The sequence below is a fragment of the Orbicella faveolata genome, unplaced genomic scaffold, assembly GCF_042242905.1.
Source record: "Orbicella faveolata isolate gen_17 unplaced genomic scaffold, um_ofav_v1 contig_13, whole genome shotgun sequence".
NCBI lineage: Eukaryota > Metazoa > Cnidaria > Anthozoa > Scleractinia > Merulinidae > Orbicella > Orbicella faveolata.
In genome coordinates, this window is record NW_028301540.1 from 14491265 (window position 1) to 14515374 (window position 24110).

The 24110-nt window shown below is 39.7% G+C and overlaps 2 protein-coding genes across 8 annotated transcripts in view; one reads left to right on the plus strand and one right to left on the minus strand.

Moving 5' to 3' along the window:
* Window positions 1-6651, plus strand: part of LOC110040164 (vacuolar protein sorting-associated protein 16 homolog) — a 35091-nt gene extending 28440 nt beyond the window's left edge. The window contains exons 20-25 of the mRNA XM_089284719.1: window positions 422-499; window positions 619-720; window positions 2259-2326; window positions 3564-3660; window positions 4598-4701; window positions 5892-6651. Of these exons, the coding sequence (XP_089140845.1) occupies window positions 422-499; window positions 619-720; window positions 2259-2326; window positions 3564-3660; window positions 4598-4701; window positions 5892-6036 (594 nt within the window). The 3' untranslated portion in view covers window positions 6037-6651. The remainder of the gene's footprint in view (window positions 1-421; window positions 500-618; window positions 721-2258; window positions 2327-3563; window positions 3661-4597; window positions 4702-5891) is intronic.
* Window positions 6652-8635: 1984 nt separating this feature from the next.
* Window positions 8636-24110, minus strand: part of LOC110040165 (semaphorin-5A-like) — a 38466-nt gene continuing 22991 nt past the window's right edge. For all 7 annotated transcript variants that reach the window (XM_089284723.1, XM_089284724.1, XM_089284726.1 and 4 more), the window contains exons 10-25: window positions 23993-24101; window positions 23495-23552; window positions 23012-23156; window positions 22418-22617; window positions 21062-21120; window positions 19692-19771; window positions 18777-18824; window positions 18110-18186; window positions 17795-17872; window positions 17426-17475; window positions 16001-16141; window positions 14983-15204; window positions 14224-14394; window positions 13140-13286; window positions 12254-12433; window positions 8636-11490 (exon numbers count right to left, since the gene is read on the minus strand). In XM_089284723.1, the coding sequence (XP_089140849.1) occupies window positions 11114-11490; window positions 12254-12433; window positions 13140-13286; window positions 14224-14394; window positions 14983-15204; window positions 16001-16141; window positions 17426-17475; window positions 17795-17872; window positions 18110-18186; window positions 18777-18824; window positions 19692-19771; window positions 21062-21120; window positions 22418-22617; window positions 23012-23156; window positions 23495-23552; window positions 23993-24101 (2142 nt within the window). In that variant the 3' untranslated portion in view covers window positions 8636-11113. The remainder of the gene's footprint in view (window positions 11491-12253; window positions 12434-13139; window positions 13287-14223; window positions 14395-14982; window positions 15205-16000; window positions 16142-17425; window positions 17476-17794; window positions 17873-18109; window positions 18187-18776; window positions 18825-19691; window positions 19772-21061; window positions 21121-22417; window positions 22618-23011; window positions 23157-23494; window positions 23553-23992; window positions 24102-24110) is intronic.

A 24110-nucleotide genomic window follows, 5' to 3' on the forward strand; every position in this document is an offset into this window, starting at 1 on the left:
TCATTGTGCGTGTAAACAAGTCGCGGTTGGGTTCTGTTTTGCTTCTGATTGGTTAAGTTGCTGGGCAATAAAGTAAAACCACAATTGCTCTCGAGACTCGATTCCAAACATTCTTTATTCATCTCCAGAATTTGTGTTGCTCTTTTGAAGTGTAACAGTTTGCTCATCAGCTTGAAAGAGAAACCCTAATAGATTATTCTAGTAACTGGAATCAGTGCAGCTCTTTTTGTTGTAGCTAGTATTTCTCTGTAAAGCGTAATTTTACAGGCCAGGTTCCTCTACTTCTTAACCCTAACCCTACCCCCCCCCCCCCAACTTAAATAGGATTCCGGGTTCCTCCCTAGTGTCATTTGTTAAGTTTTCTTCTCTCGTTTGACGGCACCAGTCTTCAATTTTAACACTCTTTTGTTCTTTTTATTAGACGTTAGAGTCCAAGATGAAAACATTGTCTAAAGCACAGATGTCTTACCAACAAGGAAATTTCACTTTTTACGCTAAGGTAAACACAACTTCTTCGCGTCTTTAATAACGCCGCGAAGAAAACGTATCAATAGAGTACAAAATGAATGTGTTACTCATCTTGCAATCCCGTCACGCTTTCTCTGTCACGAATCACAGGCAACAGAGGAGCAGATCAAACTAATGGAATATCAGGTGAAGCTAGAGGAGAAGTACAGGAAATCATTTATGGATCTGTCATTAAGCGACACCATTTATCAGGTATAAAGAGCATTAAGTACCATGCATTTAACGGCTTAATATAGTGGCACTATGCACGGTGGAACTTTCCTTGCATACGGCGGCTGCGCCCGCAGTATGAGTGACAGTCAAAACTTAGCTGTCCTACCGAAACGACACGATAATAGCCTTTTTCTTCGCAGCTAACAAAAACAAAGACAATGCTAAAGTTACTTTGCCCTCTTCTAATAACTTGGGAATTCCGGGTTTCATTTGACGAGGAACAGCACATGTTGTTCAAAATAACACAACTATTACCCTACCTGGCGACACTCGACGAACTATGTGCGAGTTGCTATGCCGGACGCCGGCGACCCATTTTGGCGCCAAATTGGAAGCTTGGAGACACAAAATGTTTCATATTTTTCAATTTTTACAGTCTGATATGGTTTTGGGAATTGCAAATCCCTTTTCGTGAATATTTAATGCCATCTCCAGTGAGAAAAGCTGATTTCAATGCCTTTCACGTTAACTTACCTTAATGTACCTATCAATGTCAAGCCCGATGGGGGAGTCGGGCAACCCACGGGAATTTGACTGTGACGTATATCCCCTGGGTAGGGATTTTTGTCGGACATCATGTCCTCAGGGTGGGGAATTTTGGCATTGTCGCCCTCTTGGATAATGGGAGAGTCTGGAAATGAGCCGCAGAAAAGAAGTAAACCATTTGTTAATGTTCTGTAGAAATGTTTATTGAGTCTTTGGTACGTTATTTATAGCTTTCCTCATGTGTGCAACAAGGACTGAAAGGTATTGAAGGGTATATGACCGCCTTCCCTTGCCCCGGGGTGGGGGATTTCGATACTTTTGACAATTATTTTTTGCCCATGGGTGGGGATTTTGATAGATTTCTTTAGAAAATGTCAAAATCCCCACCCTATGCCCGACCCCTTCCCCCTCGGGCTTGACATTGATAGGTGCATAACGTCAGGACAGTAAAGTTTTTCTGCCTGCTGAGTCCTGATTGGTCAATTCAAATTGCGGGCGCGCCAGCCGTACGCAAGGTTGTAGTTGCGGTTTATCTACTGGGACACTATAGAGGATCCACTTATAAGGGACAACGTGACTATCTATAGGGGGCTTAAATGGAAGGACGTTATAAGGGGTCTATCTTTAAGGGTATTTCCTATGCAATGTGTCGCTGTACCTGGTGTTTTTTGTACATGGGAGCTGTTCTGGAGGGGTCTGTAGAACGGCTATAAGGGAGTTCCTGTTTACAATATTTACCTCATTAGCATAAGCGCTGCAGGTCCAATATTAGCTTTAAATATCTGGAGGGCATGGCAAGATTCATTATCCCAAAAAAATTAAGCACATGGTGTTTAAGACGTTTGCTAATAAGGAAAAATGTAAACAATGTTGTCAGAAAGGTTGCGACAAAACATGAAGCAACCGGGCAAGGATTTTGCAGCCATGAAACATGAAAACATTATCTTCACGAGAGGCTCTCGGTGAGAGTTTACGTTACTGTAGCTGAAGCATTAATGGAGTTTTCTGAAAAATTTATCATCTCTTTGTAGTGCGTACTTCTGGATGATCAAAAAGTGGCTGAACAACTGAAGAAAGAGTTTAAAGTTCCAGACAAAAGGTCAGTAGCTTCACCACTAACGTAACGTTCCCATAGTAACCACTCATCCGACCCCAGCCAGCAGTCTCTTTCTTTCGGGGCATGGTTAATTTCTGGGAGGAAAGACGTCTCTGGTTTCCGTAATTTAACCGATGTTTCACAAGTCTGGGTGATTTGTTCAGCGATATCCTGCACTCTTGGAGACCGGGTTATACTGCCAGGGCTTCGAGAGCGGCTTTTAACATTTTCAAAAACCCATGTAGTTGCCGTTCTATTCTGTTGTTGCGACACGTTGAGGATGACCAAAGAGGATGAATACAGGCTAAACGTCTTCCAGCGTAAATGCTAAAGGAAAAATTTTGGACGTTTACCGGCCGAGGAAGGTCAGTGATGAAGAAATGAGAGAAAGATCATCAGGTACGAAGACAAGTGATTAACAAGTTACATACGGCTGGGCATGATATGGTTGGTAATCGAACAAAAATCTCAAGGTTACACTAACACGGGCACCCGCAGGCAAACACAGAGAGGGACGACCGGGAGAGACTTGGTGGAGAATCATAACGAGAGGGAACATCTCAGATTTAAGACACTGAGGGAGACAGGCTGCGGCCAGAGACAGGCCGGTTTGTAGGAGGAGGATCAATACTACACAAGGAGAGAACAAAAATGTCAACCGTATAAAGAATATCAAGCTTCATAGGACTGAGAAAAAAACTTTAACTAATCCCTTAACATTAATTTGAATTAACCAGATTTTGGACTCATTTGTCAATGATATATTGGGTACGTTCCTTTGGGGTGATCTGGATCAGGATCAGTGATCCAAGAGCTGTCTGGATCATGGTGCATCAAAGGAACCGATGAATCCACTCTGGTCACGGATTCATCGGCTCCTTTGATGAACTATGATCCGAGTGATCTTGGATCACTGATCCTGATCCAGATCACCCCAAAGGAACGTACCCATAAAATGCACTTGTAATTTATCTCATAATTTCTGTTGGATGACAAACCTCCCCGTAGTTTAGCTTGCTTCCACCGCGACGGAAAAACCACACATACCAGCGATAAGAGAACTTTCACAATTTTAAACTGACAACTGGTGTATTTTACTCAATCTTCACGAGCTTCAACTTGTACGCGGTTCTTTGACCAGTAGAAAATGGATTCTGCTGAGCAGCCCCATGAGCATTCCAGGTCATAAACCCGGGCTCACTGTTCGGCATTTAATGGTGTTGTGTTTTTTTCTTGTCAGGTTCTATTGGTTGAAAGTCCGGTCTCTGGCTGAAAGTCGCAACTGGTTGGAACTTGACAGATTTTCCAAAGCGCGCAAGTCGTTAATAGGATATGAGGTGAATTTTTCTTTCAGTTTCACCATATAATAACATCACTCACAAATGTTTTATGATGATGATGATGATGATAATGATAATAATAATAATAATAATAGTAATAATGATAGTGATAGTGATAGTGATAGTGATAGTGATAGTGATAGTGATAGTGATAGTGATAGTGATAGTGATAGTGATAGTGATAGTGATAATGATAATGAACCGATGACTCCATTCTGGTCAGAGATTCATCACCTCCTTATACCCTATATTTCTTTTTATAATATAACAATAATAATGACGATGATGATGTTAATAATAATTATAATAACAATAATAATCATAGATTTATATAGCGCTAAAATTATAAAATATTCTAAAGTACTTTACAATATAAGATTAAGATTACAGTAAAAATATAAGAAAAATGTGTCTAAGAATAATACAATTTAGCAAACATATTATAAGACTATGGCATGCTAGTTTAAAAAAGTAATTTTTTTAACTTTGATTTAAAAACAATTTTCTCTATTTTTTGGGAGGTTCGGGTGGGGAGGAAGGTCGTCCCTTACGTAATCCAGCTCCTGGTTGATTTGATAGCTCAGTTGGTAGGCATAAAGGTAGTCGCAGAGGTCATGGGTTCGAATCTAGTTTGAGTCTAATGTTTGTCACACTTTACTTTCTCAACTGCCGAAGTTTCGTACCTGACTGCGACGATCTCTTATCCCTTTAAACACCAACATTTTGTCATGTTCTCTAACAGTTTTCTCTCCTGGATGGAAAGAGGTACTGTGAGAGTGAACCAGAGTCTCGTGTCTTGTCAAAGAAAACTACACTGTAAAGAACAAACGAATCTATCGCAGCAGAGATTGTAAGAAATCTTAACCACATAGTAAGGACAGTTCAAGGAAAATGTCAAAATGATCTTTTAACATTGAGGTCTTGTTTCATTTAGCCATTTTTTGAAGCCTGCTTGGAATTCAACAATAGAATAGAAGCAGAGAAATATGTTCCACGAGTCCTGCCAGAGAACAAAGTGGCGTGCTTTGTCAAGCTTGGGTGAGAGTCTTTTTGTGTTATTCCCTTCTCCTTCCAACAGCTTATTTGATCTATAACGTCATTAACAGCGTTGTGTTCCGTCTTGGAGCTGCCAGGCTGAATGTTGATGTGGCTGTAAGACAAAAGTTGTGAGCTCAGACAGACATTTTAAGCTTACCCATTTGCGTCACTTGAGAGAGCGACTTCTAAGATTCGGGTTGAAAAATTCCGTACTGATGACCAGCTCAACAGAGGTCCGTGTAGTATCTGTGATTGAAAGTTCTTGCGCGCCAAGATCCATTTCAGACGTGTATTTCGCGGGTAATACATGAAGTGCGTTCTATCACGAATGCCGTTCTCTGATTGGCTACGCTACTCACTATCTATTCTGTTTTAGTAGAATTCTACTAGTATACTAATACAAATGCTGCAATCTGATTGGCTGAGCTACTCGTACACTATCAGCCATTAGTGTGCAGTGGCTGGAGGTCGTCTAGGAAATGGCGACGTTTTTTTCATTTTTCAAAAGTTTTGAATGAAATATTTGATGCAAATGGATAACTAAATTCCTGAGAAGTCAAAGTGAGGGACATTTACGGTTTCTTGACATTTAAAAGAGTTGAAATTATTGAAAAAACTGATGCGCGCGCACACAACTTCAATTTTAAATGACAATTCAATCCGAGGGACATTTTTCAGGCGCAAAGTTTAGCAATACGTCAAGAAATAATTGGAAACGTTATTCGAAGTTAATTTTAGTAAGAATTCTACTAAAACAATTAGATTATTCGCTCTCGATTTCTATGAGGTGATAATTGATTCGGCCTTCGCCCTCATCAACTATCACCTCATAGAAATCTCGAGCTCATAATTTAATTGTTAAGTAGAGAGTGAGTAGCCTGGAAGTGTGGTCGGTAGCAAAAAGGGCAGCTGCTTCTTTGCTTTTTCTAAGTGTCATGAAGAGGATTTAGACAAAGTTTTGAACGACTAGTAGATTTCTTCCAAAACAATTAGATTATTTGCTCTCGATTTCTATGCGTGATAGTTGACTCGGGCTGCGCCCTCGTCAACTATCACGCGATAGAAATCTCGAGCTCATAATCTAATTGTTAAATAGCGCCGAATGATAAAAAGATTAACAATTTTTCCACGAACTCTGCAGTTTCCTGGTTGTTACACTGTTTCATAATTCTCAATATTTTAATTCGCAGGAAATTCGAAGACGCAGCAGAAACAGCTTTTGCTCAGAAGAGCGAGGAGGGTCTGGATCTAGTTCTCGGGAAATGTGCCTCTTCAAATCGTCCGCTGGCCAACCGCATTCAAGAAATGAAGGCTCATTTGCACCAGAGACGATAACATTATAGGGACCTTATACAGACCTGACTCAAGAAAATCGTCAAAATCACGACAAAGAATCCCAAATTTGGATCAATTTACGTATATCATTCATCGCGATAAATAGAGTACAATCTAGGGACATTTTTTGTATGGAGAAAAAACCGTAATCAGAGAAAAAATGGAGGATGAAGAGAAATTAGTCATAAAGATACTGTCTGGTGTCATCTGTTACATTGGACCAACATGTTTATGTCGAAGGGAACGTTGAAAATAAATGATAGTATATGTTCAACTTAATAGAAACGTTTGTGAAACGAGCTGCATAAAAAATTCTCCCCCAACAGGGGTCGAACCTCTAGCAATAGCTTGAATCAATAACTGATGTACAACTTTCCAGCATATCAATTTCTTCTGATTATAAACCCTGTATTTCATAACGTTAAGTATGCTAGCAGAAGGATTTTAGGCATTAGGCAGAACATTCCTACGAGTTTCTCCATGATCAGAAACCTGGCTCTAAATCTATTCATTCTGCATCTCACCTTTCAACGTTTTAGACCGAAAGCTCAGTCAATCACAGTGTATAACAAATATAAAGACATTGATAATAAAACAATACTAAGGTAGAATAAATGACTTCGTATCGTCCCTCCGTAAGAGTTGACGACTTCCAGAGAGTGAATTAGAGAATCTGACATTGGTTTAAAAGCTGTAAGGTAGAGTTCGTTTATTATGAGTCCCCAACGTGGAAGTGAATTTCTAAAATGCTCTTTTAAATTATACTAGGCCCTTCAAGGACAAGGCTCGTTTTCCAGCCGTTTTGTGAGTACGGGTGTCATCTGGGCTTGATTACTACCGCTGATCAGGAAAGGAGCCCGCGCTCCTTCAACGTACATGCAGACCAGAGCGGCGGAATCGAACCTCGGTTTCATCCTCTTCCCAAAGAACCAACGAGGTGCTCGCAAAACAGCTGGAAATCTAACCTGTTAAAAAACATGATAATCAATGGAGGAAAGAATTTCAGAGCTTACAGCCAAACCCATCTCTCGCAATCAGAAGACGGTGCTCCCTACTTGTACCTAGTAAAACGTGAAAAAAATCTAAGGGCGTCACCGTCTCCTTGAGTCGCACACTCCAACTTTTCTATTACGTAGTATGTTACGAGTTATCAAGGGTTATTTTCAGTCCGAATTTGTCCTCAGAGCCCGCTTCACTTTCGGTAAGCAGTGACTCTGGTCGAGAGTGATCTATAAGCAAGCGCAAAGTGCTAACGAACATGTTGTCAACCAATCAGCTTTAACCTGAGATGATCGAAATCCCGAGAATCACGGACCTTCGAGTTCCTAGTGGTAACGACTACCATAACGGGTTCTAGGGAGGAGATTGTCCGAAAGTAAGCTTAAAGAAACTCAGTCAAGGTATTTTGAGTTATGTTGGCCACATATGAAATTATGAAACCAGAAAATAATGGTTTAATAAGATAGAAAAACACCAAAGAGATAATGATAAACCATAAAGGAAAAAGGATGGCTAAGGATGGAGAAGATTGACATGGAATACAAACGACGAATTTGAAAAATTGAGACTAAACTTTTCAATATGCGCAAACCGTGACTGAGCTCCTTTAATAAGTATTGAAACACGTACCTCCTCTTTAAGCTCACGAAGTAACTCGTGGAAAAGAAAACAAAGAACGTTTCTTAAAAAAGGTCATCAAAACTCTTTGAAAATAAATCCGTATATTAAGCATAGAATTTAAAGTTGACCTGGAAAAAGATCAGGGCCGTCACTAGAGCTTGAGTTCAAACGGGTAGTGGACCATTCTCATTTCTAAAAACGGCACAGTTACTTCAAGGACGTTCGCGCGAAAATTTTCTAGTCGATAGATTTTGTTAAATTTTTCCTGCAGTCAGATAATGGGTTGCTTGTGTCAGAAATGCAAAAACAATTGGGGTCACCGACTTCGTTTCAGAGATAAAGCGTGTGGAAAACTACCCTGATTTTTTGAAAAATTGGTGCACGTAATTCAGCATGGTCTACAGGGGTTTATAGTTAAAAATATCGAAGGTGAGTCAACGGAGGCAAACGATCTTAGTCATATTTTGTAGAGGTGGGTCTGTAGCGTAAATAATTCCAAATGTTGCCAGCGTTTTCACAAAACTTAACCCTTCAAGAGGCATTTGAAACCACCGCACAGATAAACGAAGAGCTAAAAAGGACGGAATTCGATGGTGCATTTTGCAAAAAATTCGAACCTCTTATTATAATCGATAGATTTTCTTCATTTTTTTGCTAAACGTAGAAAATCGTTAATTAGAGAAAATGATCCTTCACCGAGCGTCCAATGGCCATCTGCCCCATCATTGTTCATTTTATTACTTAGCGCGCGCATCGATGCATGACGTGGCGTGAATTTACGTGCGCAGTAAGGATGCGCAGAAACAATTAGCGCGAACGTCCTGAAGTGTTCCTTTTCTGTTAAACGACCAGCCCCCCCCCTTCACCCCCACCTTCTTCCTCCCATGTCAATCAATAATCGTGGCCAGTGTCAAAACAAGTACCCGAATAAAATGTGTCCCCTACTTGTTTTACAGGTTTGTCGAGTAAAAAAGGCAAATTCATTCAGCGGCTTTTATTGAAAACAATTCAGGGTAAATTAAAACAGTCATACAGAACTAGTCCCTTATTTAGGCGCCGGGGGGGGACTCCCCCATGAGAAGGTCGGGGATGCTCTTCGTCTCGCTTAGGGGTAGAAATCAAGGATTCTCGTCTCACTTCAGGTCTACTCGCGCGGCTTCCTTTCCTGAACAGTGGCTGTTACTCGGGCCTACCTCCGTTTTACGTGGTATCTTTTGGGGGTGAAATATAGCTCGTGTCTCCTTTAGCGGTTTTAATTCAAATTTTCTGACGAGCATCTCCGACCCTATCATATGGCAGTTCCTCCCTGGAATTAGGTCATCATGTAACGTTTCTCAGTGATCACCTAAATAACGGCTCCGAAAAAGACTGTTGCAGAACGCAATCTAGACTACAGTAACAGAGAAACAATAACCAAACGAGAATTACTAAGTAACGTATATATGCATTTTGACTCCATACCGTAACGAATAGCATAATTAATTATGAAAACAAAAAAAAACATCTGTCGAGGAGCAATGTCATCCAAAAATGTAATAACGCAGGCAATGTTTAATTTATTCTAAAAAAATTGTATAAACGCTTATTAAATAACAGAAAACGATTAAATCAACATTTCAAAGAAAGTTTACTAGCAACTTTTAAATGCAACCGAGTGATGCGTCCTGAATGAGCAGAACGTTTTCCAAGCTTTACATAATATAATAATGGCCATTTCTAGTCATACATATTTCTCATTGTATTTAGGTTAAATCTCGAGTGCTTTTCTACAAAATAAGACCAATTTTTAGTGTTTCGTATTGACTCGGAACTTTTTTGAGCCTCGAAATCATTATATAAATTAGATGACCGTGCCTCATGCCCCGTGTCAATGTTTTTCTATAAAAATAAAATGCTATAACTTAATCAAAACCAATACAAAATCATCTTGTCCTTGATATTTTGTCCCCTATACAAGAAATAAACAATTAACAATATGTTAACTTACGTTGGATGCGTTTTGCATCAATTCGTCACGTGACCTGCTCCATGCTTTACGCTATCTACAGACAATGTACATGGAAATATTGCAGAACGGTTAACTGTTAAGAAGTTTACACAAATATCTCAACAGGTAGCTCTGTTGATCCATCGTAACTTACATGTTACTGTTTCGGCAAACACAGCAGAAAGACTAAAGAAATAGCATCAGTAAATTAGCTAAAACAAAGATTTTTAAGCCAGCTGAGGTCATGTCAGATTTTAGGATATTTGAACACATTTTTTGGAGGGGATATTAAAACCTCTATACCACTAAGATTTTGTAAGTGGTTGGTGTGATGCCTAACCGGTTCTTAGTGACCTTACAAAGATGATGATGAAACTTGATTTTTCCATTCTTGTTAATCTCCGATCCTGTTAATTTTGTTCTGAGGGTGAGCTGGTCACGTGAGGAAATAACGGATAACGACCTAGAGTGTTGCCGGTGTTTTCAGACCTTATTCAGTTTATGACTTACTTTATAAAATATAACCAATTTACCGTCATATATACAACTACATATGGCGAAATTAACAGAGAAAATTCTACTTTCTCCTTAAAACAAACCTAACACCTCTATCTACATAATAAATAGTTGAATAAATATGTATATAGTCCCTCTAAAAACGCAGTTAATACAACGAGTTAGATGCAAAGTCACGAATGACCAGATTATCTTCGTGCAACTTGTTAACCCCTGTAGGAGGTACTTGAAAGACAAACAAACTTGGAAGAAGTAACGAAAGATGACTGAAGTCCTCAAAATTGAGAGATGTATCTTCCACGAAGAATAACCCAACATTACCCAACATGTTGCGTGCCACGTTTCGTGACTTGGAGCCACAGAACTGTAACATGCAAGCGTAATGACCTGTGGGAGGCCTGGTATTGCGCAGTTACAGTTTACTGCACAAGAATATCTCTGATCTTCAGCGAAGTTATTTCAACCAAAAATGCAAAACAAATCCCGTGACGTCGATCCTCAAAAGTGTAACAGCTTGCGCGACAACTTGTAGCAAATCTGGTATTTTCTCTTTCTCCCAAAAGCGAGAGGTGTTCTTCAGCATAATTACGATCCGGAAGTACCTCCAACAAACGTTAACAAAATACTCATGAACACTGTAGTATTTACAACTCTAAAGCATATTTACATTAACGTCGATTCGTAGCTTACTGAACATGCGTCCTCAAGGCCTCTTAATCTGCTTCGTTATCTTCAAATCTTTTTAACATTTTGCAGTGAGATACTGCGCTGATGGTTGGGTTATGCAGCGACCTCGGATTGAAGCCTTTCGGAGGACTATTGACTTTATGGCTTGTCTACAGCGATACCCTTAGGAAACTCTGCTGGAAGATTTATAACAAGCCAGCACGTAACACGCCTAGTACCAAGCCTAGTAACACGCCACCCTCACCCCCTCCCCACCCCTCCTAGGTACTATACTGCTTCCGCGGAGCTATGATGTTTCCGGAATACTCGAAGCATCTTTAGAGGTGATGACGTCTTTCTACTCGTGTTCTTAACACTGTCCTTACTTGCTGTACTGTGGCTGCTGGATGTGGAAAGCGGGCCTCTGTTCGGAACACCGTTCCCTCTAGCAATCGTCGAGTATTTACTTTCGCTAGAGGTGTTGTGAAGGCTGGTTTCTTCGGCTTTGGAAACATCGAACTTTTTATTTCGATTCTTGATGTAACAAAATGCCCCAAGAAATAGAATGATGGTAAGCACACAGCCAGCTACCGCCGCTCCGATCACGTGACCTATTTGCAGGTTTGATCCCTCATTGGTTTCTGGTCCACGTTGCATTTCCACTGCTGAAAACGAAATGAAACAGAATTTGACTTGCCCTTCGCTTAAAGACACTTTCAATCTGAAAGCATACCTCTAAACCACATCCAGGTTCACAGACACAGGTGCATTACAAACACGAGCGACACTTAGTGTTAACATCGAAATAGGACGATAAATAATTGTCCTGAAAATTTAATCTCTGAAATATTTCCAGTCCGACTGCTGACGACAACTGGGCAAAGATTCTGAGGTATGAGTACATTTTGGAAGGCATACACCTGCATTATCAGTTTTGCAATTTATTTTTCAGGAAACCACGTCAAATCTTTTCCCTGAAATTTGGTCAGAGATCTTTTGCCAGGAGAGTGAATCGCGGACTTGAACTTGACATCACATCAGATTCAGATGTAAAAGAATGCTATCCGTGCCATGTTTGCGATGTGTCCAACTAGCAGTAGCGAAATCAGAAACAACACTCAACAGCCAACTGGTTTCTCGGCTGTTTTCAAAGCCGTTTCAATTTGAAGAGCGCTAAATGCTTGTCTGCTATTATAATTTGATTCGAATTATCTCGTTAACACCAAGTTCAAGATAGCGCTTGATACTAGCAGAAATTCGTTATTGCTTTTACTATGACACAAAATCTTGACCGTGCATTTCTTGTCTGTGATAATTCAATTCAGTCTTAGCCTTTCGTCTATTGTTCCGTCACAGAAGGCTTCTTTCTGTCAAAAAGAAGCAATACGTGACGTAACGCTTTAGCAACACTTTAGCCATTCAACTTACCAGAATTACAAATGCAAGTTTCATACTGAACAGTATCGGGACAAGATGATACAGTGGGACAATCCCTGCGGCACTTGGGAATCCGAGACCTTACACCACTCCCCTCAGGTAGCTCAAGTTTGTGCTTGCACTCGCAAGCAGACCATTCAGCCCAGTCTTCCAAGCTCTCATCCCCGTCACCTAATAAAACACCAACCAAGCGTGCTGTTAAGTGATTGTTCGTTGGTGTGATAACCAAAATGTTTCTTTCATTTGAGGTGTTAATGCAAATGTTTTAAGTACACTGATACACTGGCAGTCGAACATTTTTATTCATTATCCATGGTTGCCATAGGCATCACTTTTCAAAATTCCCTGACTTTTCCCTGATAAAAATAAGATTTCCCTGACCAAATAAATACAAAATGTCAGATCTAGTAGCGGCCTCTGGCCTCAACTAAGAGCCGTCCTTTCTACTCTTTCATTATGGCTGATCAATTTTCAACAAATTTTCCTTCTTCATTAAGGAAAAATGTCGTTGACATCACAGTGAACCTAAATGTTTCCTCAGCCTTCAATGGTATTAAATCAGCCGTGTTAAATTAATTCAATTTTCCCTGACTTTTCTTCAAAATATCAATTTTCCGGGACTCAAAATAAAATTCCCTGACCCTTAAAGAGAATTTTTTTTTCCCTGACCATTTCCTGACCTCTGCCAACCCTGATATCACTCTTTAGCTGCGTATCATTCAAGATTATGACAAACAGTCTGTTCCAGACTCTCGGTCAACGGACGGGCGCCCTCTCCTTTCTTTTCTCCCAGACCCCGCTCGTCGCCCACCGACGCGCTTTTTTGACCGAGAGCCTGGAACAGGCTGAAGACAAAACGATGTACTACAAAACAAACCTTTGCAGTTCTCAGATATCGTCGGTTGGCATTTTTTTTCTTGCACCCTTTCCCCGACACAAGGCTCTGTTTTACATTCCCTTCTTCTAATCTGAAATCTCTCCACAGTACACTGGCCCCAATCGCTCCACCTGTCCCACTCACCATCTAAAACAAGAGCAACATATCTCAAAATTAACTATTTCAACAGAGATTTAATTTTCGTCCACAATCTCAGTCTCAACTCACTAACACACTCACCCTGTAGTTTGTCGATAATCTCAAAGCAGAGTCCGCTTTGATTTTAGGGGAACTGAACCTAACTCAAACTCGAAAGGACATCAAAGTTCTTTACATGACATTACAGGTTGTAACCGCAACAAATGGTTGCAAGAAGACAATTAGACAAAATGTGTCTGCATTTCACGTTTGTCTCGACAACAAAAAAAGTTAATTGACGAGCTTGAATCAATTATAAATTTCCCAAACTACAACATATGAGTTATTTAATGAGTAACTGAACAGATACTGTTCTGGCATTTCTGTTACTGACTAAACTACCACTACCCGAAAGTGTCTGAAAGTAATAAAGCTTTGCAGGCCATATAACCTTTTTTGTAATGATTATACAATATACACACCACAAAAAAGAAGTCAATGCATTTAGATGACGTCCACACTACGGCGGAGAAATTTGAAAACGTAGCTTTATTTCTACGGTTAGGACTACCATCCACACTAATCCGTCACCACAACGGAGCTTTTCGAAAACGTTCTTCAAACCGGAGGAATTTGAAAACGCTGGCTTTTCATTTTCGGGTGCACGGAAAACATTTGAAAAGCGAGTCTTTTCGAAAAAAAAAGGCGTCACGAGAATGATGTGATTTCCCAGCCCGAGATTTCCTCAAACACAAATCCAAAATGACCAGTGATTGTTGCGTTTTAAATTCCTCCAGCGTAGAGTGGACGGAAAACATTTGATGCGTTTTCAGCGTGAAACCTGTTTTCAAATTCCACCGGAGTAGTGTGGGCGGTGCCTTAGTGTCTAATTCCTACTAAAGAACAATTATAAAATGAATCTGCAAGTTCGTGCCCAGGTTCTTACCTCCGCAGAGTTTGGGTTCTCTCTCACAATCAATGGTCTTGTTTGATATCTGCACACGTATGTCAGTTATTTTATGTCCCGTGGCTTCACACGCCACATTGAACTGCACGGCCATGTTCACTTTTGGGTTCAAAACTCTTGTTGGATTTGTCGACACGCGTTTTTCCTTCACTGATAAACAAAAATAAACAAAAGGAAAAAATATATATAGTGAGCAACTTATGAAAGAGCTTTGCGTAAAAGCTATTGTTGTTGTTGTTGTTGTTGTTGTTGCTGTTGTTGTTGTCGTTGCCGTCAGTGTTCACAAACAGTCATTCGTTAATTTTCTGAGCACACTGTAACAACATCAAATGCACACCAAACGCTGCGGTAGTTGCTTTATGATCGAAAGCACGTGCTCTTTAAAGATAACGCCCCACAATCAGCAAGATATTTTTTGGCTGAGGTTTGGAGGCTTATTTTATGTCTGAGAAAATTACTTCACTGTGATTGGCTGAGAGCAGGCCAAATAATCGTTGAGTTTTAATTTGCCTTGCAGTGCAAATTAATGCGCGCATATTCCATTATTCGTATTCATTATTCGTAATAGTTCCTAAAATAAATAAGTGATAAAGGCTTGTGCAATTTTCAGAGAATTTTCAAATATCACAGGTAATCGCTCACGCTTTCATACGATTACCTACACTTTCTTATTTTCTGATAGGATTATATTGGTGAGGGTTCATCACCAGACATATCTTACAGTTGGTAAGTCCTCACCTTCTAATCCTAAACTGCAGGGCTCATACTGCACTGACTGCCCCACACATGGTCTACCTCCCCTCCTGGGGACTGGGTTCGTACATGTTCGTGTCCGATGTCTCACTCCGGCCCATGCCTCCGCTGAACACTCGGTCCAAGTTTCCCACACACTCCAGTTACCATGCTGTACTCCAAACAATTCCCATGCTTCTTTGCCCTCCCACCCTACACTCACATCCACTGCAAAAGCAAGGAAACACATGTTGAAATTGAATAAAGCGTTCTTTGGCACAAATTATTAAAAATATGAGATTTCAATTCGACGGATACAAATTATTATCCGTCGCAGACAGTAGACTGGTTGTTGAAAGCTCATATTTTTAATAATTTTTACCATACAACGCTTTATTCAATTTTATTACGATCAATCCTGGTACCGGATTCTCGAAATTTTTGTGAAGCACGTTATTCAAATGCGAGTGAAAAAGAGATCATGGCTACAACACTTGCCAGAACAAATTCTAAGCACGCACCTGATGAGATAGAGAATCGGATCTTCTCACAATCAAACTGAGCCCGGAATTTTTTCCTACCAACGATGCTAAGCAAACACAACTCCTACATTAAGTACTTGATGACAATCTATAACTTTTGAGAGACGAGAGGCAGAGTCCCGGGGGGGGGGGGTACTCCCTTATATGGGTTATATAGGTATGTGTGGCCCCAAAAGGGTATGGTTTTTCAGCCGTTTTGGTCATAAATAGGGTATCGATTTTGGTCATGAATGGGGTATGGTTTTTGTACTCTAGTCTTAAATTGGGTATGTTTTTTTAGAAGAAGTTACTTTTTCATCATTATCGATAAGACCATCAACAAAAGCCTTTCATAAATTATGTTTAGGGCAACTGTGTCAGCCGCAACGGTCATAAATAGGGTATCAAATATTTTATCAGGTCATAACTAGGGTACGTAAACCGCACACACCTACCCATTTTTTCTGGGAGCTCCACCCCTCCCCCACAGAATACTTGCTCACCTGTACAGTTTTCAAGTCGGAACTCATATCCACCCTCACAGGAACTGTTTTGTTTGTTCTGACATGGCCGCACTTGACAACGGCATAGATTACCATCACTCTGGATGCAGGTTTTCCAGGGAGACCACTCAACGTCTTCATCTAAATAAAATAAATTTCATACTCAGAGAGAAAAAAATATCAAGTGGAAAAAATAATACGGCTACGCTTTAAGAGAGTAAAATAGGACAGGATTAAGTTACTTTTTTAATCCAGTGCTTAGGAATTAGGGATTCCAACATATTACACCACAATAACTGATAATTGTCCACACTACAGCGGAGGAATTTGAAAACGGAGGTTTCAGTCTGAAAACGTTTCCAATGTTTTCCAGCGGTTACGCCACAACAGAGGAATTTAAAAACCGCAGCAATAACCGGTCATGCTGGATTTGTGCATTTTCTCTTGGTTTGAGGAAAACTTGGTCACGGAAATCACGATTATCGTCACGTCATCAATATCAAAAAGCTCCAATTTTAAAATGTTTTACGTCCACACGAAAACGAAAAGCCGGCTTTTCAAATTGCTCCGGTTTGAAGAGTGTTTTCGAAAAGCTTCGTTTTCGTGACGGATGTGTGGACGGTAGGCCTAACCGTAGAAGTAAAGCTGCATGTTCAAAGTGCCCAAGCCTAGTGTGGGCCTTAACCTTCACAACCTTCAAGTTAATTGCCTCACCGACTGACTTAGACTCCGTTCACACTGAGCTGGAGAGATTTGAAAAGTAAACGCAGCTTTATTTCCAAGGTTAGGTCTACCGTCCACACTATTCCGTCACGATAACGGAGCTCTTAGAAAACTGTCTTCAAACCGGAGGAATTTGAAAACGCCTACTTTGCGCTTTAGTGTGGACGGTAACCATTTTGAAAACCGAGCTTTTCGAAAACGATGGCGTCACGATAATCATGTGATTTCCCTGGCCGAGATTTCCTCAAACACAAATCCAATAGACCAGTGACTGTTGCGTTTTCAAATTTCTCCGGCTTAGTGTGGACGGAAAACATTTGATGCGTATTCAGAGTAAATCTCCGTTTTCAAATTCCTCCGGCGAAGTGTGGACGGGGCCTCATTGGTTCATAACCATTCTCGTCCCCAGAGGCCGCGCTCCTTTTGGTCAGCACCAAGAATCCTCTGGGCGGGTCCGATTTTCTGAACATACGCAGAGAATTCGTTTCGTACTCTCAGCCAATCAGATTTGTCAAACTTGACTCTGAGCATGCGTAGAGTGACGGGAAGTCCGTGAATCGCGGACTTCCGGTGTTGGACCTTCCCAGAGGTCGCGATTCTTGGTGCTGACCATAAGGAGCGCGACCTTTGAGGACGAGAATGGTTCATAACATTTTCACAAGCTACAATAAGCTGAAAAGCATCACATCTGAAACAACTCACCTGCCATCTTCGGGCAAGTACTCAAGTCTTGTCTCAGTTTGCTTAGGTCTCTGAAATTGAAACAAGAAACACTTGTTTTAACTTTATTTTGTTCGCAAAAGTATTGGGAGTTCTAGAATGTGCGAGTGTTGTAATCGGATGACGAGGCTATCTATCACAGACGTAAACATCATCCATGTTACATGTATTTCTTGTCCTGACTATAAATTGTACCATATTAAACAATCAGAAAGTATGACAGTTTATTTAGTCAGCTAATTAGCGTGATACAAACATTCAAATAATTCTACGTCTAAAATGTAACCTATCTAGGAACACACGCTCTTTCATTTGAGACATCCTCAATAATAAGCTAATTACAACACTGACCCATGAGAAAGAATTGAAACACAGCGGTTTGTTTCATCGTCCCATGCGCAGTAAGGATCAGCCGCAGATGTACAAGAACTGAAATCAAACAAAGGAATGTTTTTACTTCATAGTTAACATAATGAATAAAAACCACTCTCTATAAACCAGTCAATATATTTTATGGACAAGACAAAAATGATTACTTAGATTTACATGTATAGTATAGTTTTGTCTGCTTTCCAGATTCGTGACGTCACGGTGGTTTAGTTCTATTTTACTCTGTAGACTTCACCTAACTCACTGGCTTGCTCACTTACTGAAACTCCAACCCACCTGTGACGATCGTAACTACTGCATTGTTCTAAACTCAGCTTTGTAAGCGCTGTATTTGAACCCAAGTAGAGAACATGCTGAAAATTGGACCAACAAAACAACCTGATCAATTCGCCATATCAACACACACAACTAATTGAATAAGCTGACTGTCTCCCAATTAATGAATCATCACACTACAGGTTTCAATATCGACGGAGAAGGATGGCATCACTGAACTGTAAGAGTCTCATAATTTAAAAGTGCTGGTTGATGACATCATAAGGTGTACACTGGTGGTCTTCGTTTCCGACGTTGCTACGCAACATGACGTCTCTTAAGTCACCAGCCATCGTTAGTGCTCGTAAGTACTCGTAAATGTTCAAGCTATTTTCTGATTGGACAATAAGAAACGGAAACTTTCAACTACTGTAACAAACATTTGCCAAATACGACACCTCCCGGAAATGTTCTTGCTTTGTCGGTTTGCAATTTGCACAACGCTTCACATTCAAATTAAGCATGAAACATAGAAATACTTCTGGATGTGTTTAACTTTGGTGAACAAAACAAAGAAAATAAACATCAACCTGATCTATAGCTCGAAATCTTTTATTCATGCCTTCTCCTCGTTATTTCAGGCAGAGCGAAAAAAAAAAAGACATGTTCATTAACGAGGAAATCTTACCCGGGTGGTATCAATCGTGACTGCTTTGATGACTTCTTTCTTGTCACCCTGAAAAAAGTACAAAATTTACCATTTTTACATTTCAGTGACTGATGATGCCCAGGGTAACTGATACAGCACGCAGAATCGTTGTGTTAGTGAAAGACTTTTCTGATTATCAATTACGAGCTAATAAAAAAAAAAAAAATAAGCCATGTGACAAATTTGGTGTTGGCCCTTCGTCGGACCACTGTGCCCCGACGAAGGATCACGGCAGCTAATTTAATTTAACAACTCAGAGTTGAAAATAAACGAAATGTTTGACTTTTCCACTGTGATGAAATGTCATTTCACGACATTCTAGTTGCCGTCTACGGTCATCAAAGTTTGCGTTTACTCACGACTAACATAAACCCATCAGACAGTGTGTTCCCAGTTCGTCTTTATCTTCTCCACCTATTTTATCACTTCTCGGGTGTTTTTCTTTCTAACTCAACTATTATTTAGAACTAAAATCGCTTTATAATTTAGTTGTACACTGTAAGTTAAACAGTTCAGAATAAGCCATTTGGCCCCTGAACATGATAATAATTTACTGATGCGTGTACTAATCGTATTTTTTGGTTAGCATCTGTGGCATATCAGACGCGATTGTTTGAGCCATGGTTCGTGTTTTGGCAAGACATGGAAGACTAATATCAGAGCAGTGACTTGATATCGTGGGATATCAGGACAGTAGACACAGCTTCTGACTGGCTAATTGTGGGTATAGTAAGTTATTAAAATTTCTATCCTATATATTCTAAAACTGGTATACAATTGGCTGTAAGACACCATAGAGCAGAAACACAATCCTTACCGCCAACAAGTTTTGCTAAGGCCTCTGCATGATATCAGAGTTAAAAAGAGTTCTAATGTGATTCTAGTAATACTCACTGGGAAAATATCTAATTCAGTGAGAAGACATGGTTGATGTGCACCAGCAGGCCTTGAAATTTTAAGCACAGATCCTCTGTCTGCAAAAAAACAAATTGTGACGTCTAACAGTTATGCATTAACGTAATCTTCTGTGAGTGGGACTGAGGAGTGGCCGGAGGAAACAGGGAACTCAACAACCATCGATACTGCTGTAGGAGTTCAACAAATAAGAATGTAATTGGCTGATTCCCTACCAATCGGCTCTTGTTCGCAACACAGCGAACTGATCAGGCATACGGCATTTTAAGTGGTCACAATTTAAGAACACGTACTACCATGAACTAGCTTTGAAAAAAAAAAAAAAAGACATGTTTTCATCGATGAAAACCTAAAACAAACTGCCTAATTTTTGTAAACAATTTAATATATTTAGTGCACTAACGCTTTATAAGAGATGAAATTATGGATAACACATTCACGATGCAAAAAATCATCATGGGTAATGCATTCAGGTACAGCAAAAATCACCCTTCAACAATCCATTAATATCTTTTTCCTGATTTCCTGGGAGACGGGCATTTTGTGCACAAACAAAGGTCAATTAGTCATAATGTACGCGTGGCTTTTACCTTCATGTAGAAAACTGCAAAAATCACATGCCTTATGACAATTATTAAATAAATAGTTCAGGAACTCCAAACGGGTGTCCAATGGTCACACTTACAATGTAGTGGTACTAAAGAGATTTTCAGATAACAAACTGACTGAACTTTTGCTCCATAACGGCAAAACCCGCTGCCATAACCAAAGAGTTGTGTTAACAAGGTGGTCTTAATAGGCAGAGTTCAAACCAGCTAATTTGCCGGATCAAAACATTTGAAGGGTCAAAAACAACAGGCCCCTCTTCATTCCTAATAATATTACGACAATTGAACTGTACATTCTCCTTAACCCTCTTACATTATTTGCTCTCAATTTCCACGCGTATGCAATTGCTGAATATTAGGGAGCTTAAGCAAACCACGACGACGACGGCAACGAGAACGTCACTAAACAAAAGGTTTAATGAGCAAAACAATAGATGAAACGTGCGTTATAAATCTTTGTACATTTCTTTGCCGTCCTCTGCAAAAAAAGAACGTGAAAAGACAAAGTTCTGCGTAGTCTGATGAACGCGAACGACGACCGCTAATTTTTCGTATTTCCATTTGGAATTGAACGCTGTCATCGCATATTTAGCCTGAGCGCGTTTTTAGAGCCATTGGCGAACTGAACAGATCTAGACAATCGCGAATTTTGCTGGTAAAATATAAATTTATTTTTGACTAGGCGTTGTCCTCGGCGTCGCCGTTGTTGTCGCTTAAGCTCCCTATCAACCTTGACTTTACCTGTTGATGCGTATACAACTGTGTGAGCACCAACTTTATCCACAGCAATGCCTGTCATTCTTTATAAAAACAAAAATATAAATTTATTAATTACCATGTACATGTCGGACATGTTGTAAATGTTTTGCCTTCTATTCATCTGCACACACCAGCAAGCATGCTAAAAAATATTTTCTGGGAATTTTCTCCACGCCAAATTGGAAGAGTGCTTTACAAGTCCAGGAGTTTCAGGGCACGAAAAAACTTGAATTCTTGCTTGCCCTTTGGACAAGCAGCTCTCAAATTTTGCTTGCCCTGGGCAAGTCTTACAGTAGTTTACTTTTGCCTGAGCCCTGACCATTTGCCTGAGCCCTGACCATTTAGCAAAGGAGAATGAAAAGTTCCTTGCCTGACAGGAAAATCTACTTGTTCCAGACAACCGGACAGCACTTTTTTCGAGCCCTGAGTTTTCCACAAGTATAGAAGGACTAAGTCTTCGCAGATCCTGAGTAGGATGTAAAAACTGTCTTGTGCATATAACACTAAGAACAGTGGGAATAAATGCCTCAATAAATCTACACATGCGACAAAATACAGTGAAACCTGTATTAAGCAGATACACTCTATTAAGTGGACACCAGCGTACATTGTAAGTCGCAAAATTTTCTTCACACATTTACTGTAAAATTAACCTGCATTCAGCGAACACCTCTGTTAAACGAACGCGGACACCAATATAAGCCATTTGGTTGTGCAAAACCTGCAATAAGCAGACACCTCAAGGGCTTTTTACTTCTAAAGGTTCAGCTGAGAATCCTTTAACATTGTTCAGTGCTGTCATTTTAAAGCTAAGTGATTATTCAAGATTGATAGATCGATTGACTGGACACTTAAATGTACTATGAGCAGTCTTAGCTAGACTTTGATCTTACACTGTGTTACAAAAGGGTTAATAATTAACTATTATTGCATAACATACTAGAACCTGTTTAGAGTGGACACCCTGTATTAAGCGGGCACTAGTGACGGTAACAAGGGTGTCTGCTTTTAAAATACAGGTTTCACAGTACATACAATCAAGAGAGCATGAAGAGTAAGAGAATTAATCCCCCATATAGGACAAGTTTATTCTCAAGATGATTCCTCTTAAGGTATTTTTAGATTACTCCTCGTTTGGGAAATCTCAAGAGTGAATTGCTGACGTGGACAGACCAAACAGCTTTACACACATTTTTATCACGCAACTGCCATGGTAAGATCCGCAGAAGAACAGGGTACATGTACCATGTCTAAAAATATCTTGAGAGGGTGATTAATTTTATTACCCTACATCTTCTCTTGATACAATATAATTTCAAGACAGCAACCATCACTGACCTGATTCCATCCTTAATGAACAAAGCTCTTGACACTTTCTGAGACTGGGCGTCAAAACTAATGGGTTGTACTGGATCTTCCATGAGTGGATCATGCATCAACTCTCGATACACACTGAATTTCATTTTCTTTGTCGCCATCATTCCATCTGGAACACTTGCACTGCTAGTCGGATCAATATACTTTTGATTCACTTTACACTACAGGAGGCAAAAATGACACCAAGTGTGAGACCAAATTTTATTCCAGGGCAGTATCCCCATAAATTTTGGATAGGTGTGTCTCGCAAAGGGTCTTAAACCCTGATCCTATTTAAGGCTGAAGAAAATGCAAATTGATACCCTATTTAATGCACAAACCCAAAAAATGACATCCTGTTCAAGGGAGAAACTAAGAATGGCAACAACTGGTCAACTTTATTTCATTTCTGTAACACTGGAAGTTAAGCAGCAAGCATAGAATTTGTTTTTTGTTCAGCTGGGCCTTTACCTACTGGAATCTTTGCTGACACCATTTAGGTGCCCCTTCCCCTCCCCTCTGGGGCTTTAGTCCTCTGCACCTCAAGCCCAGTGAACAGCAAAAAAAACTACTTACATCCTTGAAATACTCCTTGTGATTGTTTTGTACCGTGATCCACTGTTTCTCTTGATTATCAAATGACTTGAAAGGGCTTTCATCAAAAACTTGATTGATGTCAGACAGATCGTACATACAAATAGCTGATGATGGGGGTCCATTGCTGGAAAGAGAACAAATTTAATTTAAGTAGATGTTTATTACCTTAGGGGAATCATTAAAAGCACAACTACTTCAAAATGAACCATGCAAACTCAAATCAAAGACTTAAGAGTGTTGCTAAACAATTTTTGTACTTGGATTTGTTAACAATTTCCATTCTTACACTGCAGTTAACTATGTGTGGTATAAACTGATTATCAGGTAAGTACAATTTGACCCTGCAGATGGGCTTTAAATTAACACAAAATTCATTATTTTATTTTGTACTTTGTTACTAAAATAGTGGTTTAATTAAAATGGCTGTACAATAAGCAAACAAACCAATTCTTTGAAACTCACGGATGAGAATGAAAAATGGTATAGAATGAGTTGGCCTGTTCTTCCCACCAAACATCCTCTGTGAAAGAAAAGAAGAGAAATTATCAGTTAAGAGTCAATGACAATCCCATGGTACAACTTTACCAACAAAATTTACTCAATCCACTTTTTCAATAGAGCAAATCTGGTTTAGAGTTTGTGACATCTCCATACATCTGCCATATTATTCTCCATTACATTTTTGATTGTGCAGTGGAAGTTTCAATATAGTACAATTCTAACTTGGTTCCAAGGCTTAGCAGAATAAAACAAAAGAAATAAATTAAATTCATCCCTCAAGCTTGATGTGATTTCTTTTGTTTTATTTCTCTAAGCCTCGGAACCAAGTCAAAATTTTAATATATCAAAATTGGCTTATTAAGCCCATCCGATCCTAATTTCTAATAACTTAAGCTAAGCTAAGACACACCTCTTACGTATTATTTGAAAACCAATATATTATTTCACAAAATCACTCACGGATTTCGTTGAAATTCAATGGAAAATCTGCTCCATCTGAACAAATCAGTTTCGCCTTCTGAAAGGTGACAAATTTTTTCCTAAGGCCAAGCTGACCGCCGTAGTCTCCCTGAGGAAA